The sequence below is a fragment of the Danio aesculapii genome, chromosome 11, assembly GCF_903798145.1.
Source record: "Danio aesculapii chromosome 11, fDanAes4.1, whole genome shotgun sequence".
In the NCBI taxonomy this organism is placed as follows: Eukaryota; Metazoa; Chordata; class Actinopteri; order Cypriniformes; family Danionidae; genus Danio; species Danio aesculapii.
The window spans coordinates 15,519,175-15,527,824 of NC_079445.1; the positions used below are offsets into that span (position 1 = coordinate 15,519,175).

An 8,650-nucleotide genomic window follows, 5' to 3' on the forward strand; every position below is an offset into this window, starting at 1 on the left:
CTGACATTCAGTGTTGGGGAAAGTTACTTTTGAAAGTAATGCATTACAGTATTGAGTTACTCCCCAAAAAAGTAACTAGTTGCTTTACTTAGTTACTTTATATGGTAAGCAATGCGTTACGTTACTTTTGAGTTACTTTTTTGCGTTAAAGGTCTTTCTTGCAATTAACAACACATTTTATAACCCCTATATACCTTTAAGAAACACATCAAAATAATAATAATTTAGGATAATATCATCTGATGAAATCCACATGCTATACATACAGAGTAATGAAAGTTTAAAGCAATGTGTTTGATGCTTTTGTACTTTTTGTCTTATTAGTGAAGTAAAATGAATAATTAACAATAATGAGAATATTTTGAGCGAAATGTAAGGTCCTCATCTTGGTTCCTGTTTGTTTCTGCAGGGAGAAAATTCTCTCATTGATTGCGGCATTCAACATTAATTTTAATTTAGCAATTAATTTTTTTTAAGTTAATTAATTAAAGTTAAAAAAATTTAACTCGTATATTACTTAATATTTAAAGTAATATGTTACTTTACTCGTTACTTAGAAAAGTTATATTACGTAACTTGTGTTGTTTGTAATGCGTTACCCCAACACTGCTGACAATATTTAAACAATCACAGCAACAACAAAACTCAACAGAAGTAGCCATGTATGTACAGTATATTCTAAATAAGAGATCCTGGAAACTGCACTCTTCACATGTTTGAAGCTTTTAACCATGATCATCTTTTAAATTTGCTGATAAGCAACAGTCTTTTTTTTTGCTTTTACACAATATTTTTAAAACACTACAACCAAACCTTTTTTTAAGTTACATTTACTTAAGTAAATGTTTTAATTAAATTGTACTTTTAGAGTACATTTAAAGATGTGTACTTTTACTCAAGTACATTTTAGAGGAAAAAAACATTACTTTTACTCTGCTACATTTGGCTGCATTTGGGATTTTTTTTGTATGTTTTTAAATGAAATGCTCCTAAAAGGAGCCAAATTAGGTTAAAGGGATAGTTCACTCAAAAATGTAAGTAATAAAAGTGATTCCAAAACTGATTCCAAACCTTTATGTCTTTTTTTTTCTTATGTTCAACACAAAGGAAGATATTTTGAAGAATGCTGAAAGCTGGTAACCATTTACAGTACTTCAATGGTTACAGGTTTTCAGCATTCTTCAAAAGATCTTCTTTTGTGTTTAACTGATGAAAGAAACTTGTAAAGTTTTTTTAAAAAGTATGGAGCGAGGAAATGATGACAGAATTTTCATTTTTAGATGGACTATCCCTTTAAACTGTAAAATTCTGTAAAACTGTTCAAGAAAACAAATCCAAATAAATATGATAATATTTAGTCTCTGTTGCTCTCTTTTACCTTGTTTAAATGCAAATGTGGACAATTTTGCGACATAAATGTAGAAAAGACTATCGCAAATGACTGGTTTATGGGATGTTTATGTGGCCATCATACATGAAGGAGGTATGTAAAAGCTATGCCAAATAGTTTGAAATAAATGGGTTTTCACTTATCACATTTAAAGTAACTAGACTGTAAAACATTCTTGCCACCTTTAATATTTTAGTTGAATCAAATTATTTTTTTCTAGTCATCTCAACTTACATCAATCAAACTAACTAAAATTCATTAATTCATTTTCTTTTCAGCTTAGTCCCTTTATTAATCTGGGGTCGCCATAGCGGAATGAACCGCCGTTTTATTTAGCACATGTTTTACGCAGTGGATGCCCTTCCAGCTGCAACTCATCACTGGGAAACATTCACACACACTCATTTATACACATTCACTACTGACAATTTAGCTTACCAAATTCACCTATTCTGCATGTCTTCTTGCTGTGAGGCGAACTTGCAACACACTGCGCCACCGTGCAGCCCAAACTAACAAAAATATTAAGTTAAACTTTGTAATAGTTGAAACCTGATTAACTTATTAAAATAAGTTTAAGCAACATGAAAATATCTGTTGTCTTGACTTTTTGTCATATATATATATATATTTATATATTACATTTTTAAGCTGAATCAAATTAACCTTGTGAGTCCATTTAACTTATATTATGTTAAACTGACTAAAAACAGCTTGCGTAAAATTAAGTTAGAACACAATTAACTTAGACTAATTGATCATATATTTTTTACAGTGTAGTAGCTCCTGTACTTGAGTAGTTTTTTATCTTATACCTTTTTACTCTTACTCAAGTATCTTTTAAGAATGCTACTTCTACTTTTACTTGAGTACATATTTCCTTAAGTACACTCTCCCCGCCTGTGCTTTTAAGACATAAATACTGTTGTTAATTTGAAAAAATGTCTTAGACTGATTACATTTCAGTAAGTTGGTACCTATTTGAATTTTTTGGCACATTATCTTTCCGTCAATAAGACCTATTCTTTGACTGACCTAAGACTGAATTTTAGAATGAATAGAACATTTCACTACAAGAGACATTGCATGTTTTTAGTTTCTGCTGTAATGATTAAATATCTGTGAATTGTGATCTTGTTTCCCCCAGTGAGGCTCGAGGGAGGTGAGTTGACTTAATGGCAGTGTCTGGTAGGAAATTTCCATCCAGGGGGATGAAGTCTGGTCTGCTGATCACCGAACTACTGGCCTCCATGGTGGAGCTCCCTAGATTGCTGCTCTGCCACTGGAATGTAAATTTCAAGTGACGACTGCAAAGTCTCAACGCCACTTTAAAAAGTCTCCTCAAAACAGCTTTGCGTAGAAGGATGTAGACCCACGGATCGAGAATCTGGTTCCATGTCGCCATACGTACAACCAGCAGCATATGAGTGTATGATGTCTGATCCTCACCGCGATCCTGCAGGCTGAAGATGATGGCTGTTATCTGGGGAACAAATCATATAAAGGCATGAATTATTGTGAAGGTATGAGGTATTGTATAGGGGATATATTATATTATATTATATTATATTATATTATATTATATTATATTATATTATATTATATTATTTATTCATTCATTCATTCATTCATTCATTCATTTTCTTTTTGGCTTAGTCCCTTTATTAATCTGGGGTCGCCACAGCGGAATGAACCGTCAACTTATCCAGCAAATGTTTTTCGCAGCGGATGCCCTTCCAGCTGCAACCCATCAATTTTAGCCTACCCAATTCACCTGTTCCGCATGTCTTTGGACTGTGGGGGAAACCGGAGCACCCGGAGGAAACCCACGCGAAAGCAGGGAGAACATGCAAACTCCACACAGAAATGCCAACTGACCCAGCCGAAAAGAAAATGAATGAAGGAATAATATATTAATCATTCATTCATTTTTTTTTGGCTTAGTCCCTTTATTAATCCGGGTTGCCACAGCGGAATGAACCGCCAACTTATCTAGCACATGTTTTACGCAGCGGATGCCCTTCCAGCCGCAACCCATCTCTGGGAAACACCCATACACACTCATTCACACTCATACACTACGGACAATTTAGCCAACCCAATTCACCTATACCACATGTCTTTGGACTGTGGGGGAAACCGGAGCACCTGGAGGAAACCCACACGATTGCAGGGAGAACATGCAAACTCCACACAGAATATGCCAACTGACCCCGCCAAGGCTCGAACCAGTTACCTTCTTGCGTAAGGCGACAGCGCTACCTACTGCGCCACTGCGTCGCCCTATATTTTATTATATTATATTATATTATATTATATTATATTATATTATATTATATTATATTATATTATATTATATTATATTATATTATTCATTTTCTTGTCGGATTAGTCCCTTTATTAATCCGGAGTCGCCACAGCAGAATGAACCGCCAACTCATCCAGCATTTGTTTTACGCAGCGGATGCCCTTCCAGCCGCAACCCATCACTGGGAAACACATACACACTCAATCACACGCACATACACTACGGAAAATTTTAGCCTACCCAATTCACCTGTACCGCATGTCTTTGGGCTGTGGGGTAAACCGGAGCACCCGGATGAAACCCACGCGAATGCAGGGAAAACATGCAAACTCCACTCAGAAACGCCAACTGACCAGCGAGAGCATTCAAACTCCACACAGAAATGCCAAAAGAAAATGAATGAATGAATATTATATTACATTATATTACATTATATTATATTATATTATATTATATTATATTATATTATATTATATTATATTATATTATATTTTATTATATTATATTTTATTATATTATATTACATTATATTATATTTTATTCTATTTTATTTTATATTATACAGTATTACATCTTTGAATAAATTCAGTATCTCAAAACATTATCTGGCCAACTGCAGTTGCCATGGCAAATCAATCAGTATCTTCCCCTATAAATGTGGTTGCATGTTCTGAACTAGGCCAGGGTGAACGCAATTTATACACAAAAATAATCAAACTAATCAATTAGTAAGTAATTGAACATTCATATCTTTTAAAATTAATTATTGAGATATTTTTCTACACTGTAAATCCTAACATCAGAAAAAAAAACTCTTTAAATCTTTAACTTTGACTGAGGTGAATCCAGAAAATAAGAACATTTTCTCTTTTTTAATTTAATTGCAATAAAATACTGTAATTATTTTACATTATTTTCTCATTTTAGTAATTCTACCAGTCGGTGTGCGAAATAAGAAGCGCCTCCTCACCAAAATTGGTCCCCAGCACACACAGGAGACCAGCATGATTGCCAAAAGCTGACAGACCATCTCCGAATGGTGTGATGCCTTACGACTATGGCGATGATTATTTCGGTCAAGTTGTACCCTACTCCGCAGGAGAGTGAGAAAAGTCATAGTATTGCACAATAGTGAGACGAGGAGAGCCAGCAAACCCAGAGCAGAGAATAATATGGGCAGAAGCATATCCATCCAGTCCCGTGGGCCCTGCAGGCGGAAGAAGCACCAGCTCCTTGAGCGCTGCACCTGGTACGAACGCTGGAATAGGACAGGCAGGAGGGCCACCAGCAGACCCAGGAGCCAGGTGACACCCAGCAGCCTCTTCACATGATGGGACCCCAGTGCTGTGGTGTGGAAAAGGGGACGGGTCACTCCGATGCATCGCTCCACTGCCATCAGACACCCCAGCAGCAGAGGAGTCAAGCCGAAAAAAGCCATGCAAACTCCAAAGAAGTCGCACAGAGACTTGTGATTTTCAAATGTTTCCCATTCTTTCTGGGACACGTAAACGTAGAGAGCCAGAGAGCCATTGATCAGGTGTCCCAAAAAGTCGGTGACCACCAGACCGCTAGCAAAAAGGAGGAAGGCGGCTTTAGACTTGTATCGGAACCTGTGGTAGGCTTTGATCAGGATGAAGAGGGCCAGCGTGTTGGAAACGATGCCCACTGTCATTGAGATGCCAGTCGAGGTCACAGACACTTCTCTTTTGGGACAGCTCCCGTTACACACATTGCTTGACATCAAACATCCAGCTGATCTGTTATGAGACATGTTCGGTACTGCAAAAATTACAAATAAAATAAAATACATTTTAAAAACTTCAGGTCAAATTCAGTTTTGTGTATTTTTTTGTATGTATGAGTCTCCATTTTACTAGTAGTTTTGTTCATTCTGCACTGGTCTTTGAGTTACTACACATTACAAAATAACCAAACATGAGTAAAAGACACAGTTGGTATAAGGCAAGAACCATCATAACCAGTGGTGGAAAGAGTACTGAAAAATCACACCTAAGTAAGTGTACCATTACTTGCCTAAAAATGTAGTGCAAGTAGAGTATCTATTGTAAATATTACTCAAAGTATGAGTAAAAAGTAGCCCTTTCAAAAGTACTCAAGACTAATGAGTATTATGCTGTAAAAAGCTGATGCATTTACATGTAATTTGTGGATGTGTGTAAACATAACATTCTGTAGTGCATTTAGTTATTGCCCAGCAGGCATCAACATCATAAGACGTTAATATTAGGTTAGATTTAGGTCGTGATATCAGGTGACCAAAATTCAATGTCTACCCAGTGTCTAAGGATAAAGTTATTTTGATGTCCAATAACGACATCAAATGACGTTAATATTTGGTTAATTTTAGGTTGTTAGAAAGTGAACAAAATCCAACATTGAGCCAACATCTTATTGATGTCAAATACTGGTATTTATTCATCAGGTATGGCAACCAAAATCCAACATCTGATAGACGTCATAATGGTAACGTCCACAAAATGTCCAGCTGTAACATCGTTAGATGTTGATAATTGGTTGATTTTAGGTTGAATGATGGACATTGACGTCAGCCTGACGTTAAGTTCTGACATCAACATGATTTAAATTTCCAAACAAAATGCAATGTCCACACGGCGTTGGGGTACAATGTCAATCTAACGTCATGTTGACGTTTTGTGCCTGCTGGGTGTTTAAGGCCATTTCGATCATCATACAGTAAACATTCCTAATCTGCTTATGACTGACATGCATCTAAACAGTCTCTTGGTCATTGTGTGTGAAGATTTTGAACATCTTCTTGGACACTTTTAATGCTTCCAAACAGTTTGCTGCAATTTTAAATTGCCCATGTCTTTGACAGGAGTCACAGGACTGATTTTTCTAATCCGTGGAGACAAGAAAAAAATTAAATAGTGACTGCAGGTTGAAGGAAAGAAGTGTAGTAAAAAAAAAACAAAAAAAGATGAGAAACAATAATAAATATAAAAGAATAATAAAGAATTTGCTTTCCAAAAATATATATTTGAATATGTTTACACTTAAATGTGTGGCAACATAAATGTACAATAATGATCTTTATCTCTCTCTCTCTTTATCTCTCTCTCTATCATCTATCAGATAGATAGATAGATAGATAGATAGATAGATAGATAGATAGATAGATAGATAGATAGATAGATAGATAGATAGATAGATAGATAGATAGATAGATAGATAGATAGATAGATAGATAGATAGAATATATATACTAAGGGGTTGGACAATGAAACTGAAACTCTGGCCAATTAGTGTTGGAGGTTTCATGGCTAAATTTGACCAGCCTGCTAGCCAATCTTCATTGATTGGTTGCACATTTCACCAGTAAGAGCGGAGCGTGAAGGTTTAAAGCTGCGGTCACACTGGGCTTTTCTCCCCATAGACTTCCATTCATACGCATGCATCAGACCAAAAACGCAAGGTCATGTATCAAGCTTTTTTAAATTTCTAATCATCTTGTTTCAAGCTACGGTCACACTAGAGTTTGAGCTTGCGAAATTCTGTCGTATGTCACTGCAAAAAGGGGCGGGATAAAACAAGATGATTTGGTCACTCAAGCCAATGCCAAATGTCAGTTTCAATGCTGCCAGCAATGAAAATCTTGGCCTGCATTTTTCTCAGATGAGTCCATCTTCAATGTCTTTCCCATATCCAGGAGAGTTATGGTGTGGAGAAACTCCAAAGAAGCATACAGTACCACCCAGACTGTTGCATGCTTAGATTGAAGAATGTGGGTAGATCAGTGATGGTTGGGGCTGCAATATCATAGCATTACCTACTTGTGCTAGATGGGTGCATCACTGCCAAGGACCACCAAACCATTCTGCAGGACCATGCACCTAATTGTTCTAACAGTGTATGCTGAATGCAGTGCAGTGCATCAGGATGATAATGCACCAAAACTCACAGCAAGACTGCTGACAAAGAGGTTTAATGAAAATGAAAGTAAAGTTGAACATCTCCCATGGCTTGCACAGTCACCAGATCTAAATATTACTGAGCCACTTTGGGCTGTTTTATAAGAGCGAGTCAGGAAACATTTTCCTCCACCAGCATCACGTATTGACATGGCCACAATTCTGTAAGAATGATTCGAAAATCCCTCTGACTACTGTGCAGGACTGGATTTGTCATTCCCAAGATGAAATGATGCTTTATTGGCTGCAAAAGGAGGCCCTACACCACACTAATGAATTATTGTGGTCTAAAACCAGGCATTCAGTTTCATTTTCAAACCGCTCGTTATATAATTGTTGCAAACTATTTATTTGTGTTAAATTTAAACAAACAAATTACATTTAGTAATGTCCAACTTAATTAGCTTGTTCAAATTCAGCCCAAATAAATAGTTTATAACCACTTAAATTATTTTTAGTAAATGCAAGGAATCATCTTTGAATTTTTTTTCAGTGTATCTAGTAGAAGTCAAAATTATTATGTTGCCCCCGTGTGAAATTTAAATAGTTTTTTTTAATAGTTCTCATGTGCTGTTTAATGGAGATATTTTTTAATAACTAATTTCTCTTGGCTTTGCCATAATGTCAGTACATAATAGTTAACTACATGTTTTGGAATTACTAGTATTCAATTTAAAATATAATTTAAAGGTTTAACTAAGCAAGTTACTGTATAATAGTGTTTTTTTTTTTTTTCTTTAGCTAAACTGGGGGGTGGGGGGTACAAATCTTAGAGATGGAATTTTCAATTTTGACTGAACTATCATGATTTGCTCACTCGTTTCACAAACTTGCTCGAGTTTCTTTACTTTGTTGACCACAAGATCAGTTATTTTGGTGAATAACATAGAGAGAGAGAGAGAGAGAGAGAGAGAGAGAGAGAGAGAGAGAGAGAGAGAGAGAGAGAGAGAATTACTGTAAGATTAATATTCATTGTTTTGTCAACGTTGCGTTGTAATG

At 35.9% G+C, this 8,650-nt stretch overlaps 1 protein-coding gene across 1 annotated transcript; it reads right to left on the reverse strand.

Annotated features, from left to right (window-relative positions):
• Nucleotides 1-2,501: 2,501 nt before the first annotated feature.
• On the reverse strand, nt 2,502-5,469 carry LOC130236914 (prostaglandin F2-alpha receptor-like). Its single transcript, XM_056467654.1, has 2 exons — nt 4,669-5,469; nt 2,502-2,873 (listed from the first exon to the last, which is right to left on the reverse strand). The coding sequence occupies exons 1-2, from the start codon at nt 5,467-5,469 to the stop codon at nt 2,502-2,504; spliced, it is 1,173 nt and encodes a 390-aa protein (XP_056323629.1).
• Nucleotides 5,470-8,650: the final 3,181 nt, after the last annotated feature.

What these genes read in the sequence shown, in the direction of transcription:
- LOC130236914 (XM_056467654.1), bottom strand. Translation starts at nt 5,469, where the DNA reads ATGTCTCATAACAGATCAGCTGGATGTTTGATGTCAAGCAATGTGTGT. An exon ending in TGTGCTGGGGACCAATTTTG is followed by an intron (nt 2,874 to 4,668) that starts GTGAGGAGGCGC and finishes TTTGTTCCCCAG; the next exon opens with ATAACAGCCATCATCTTCAG.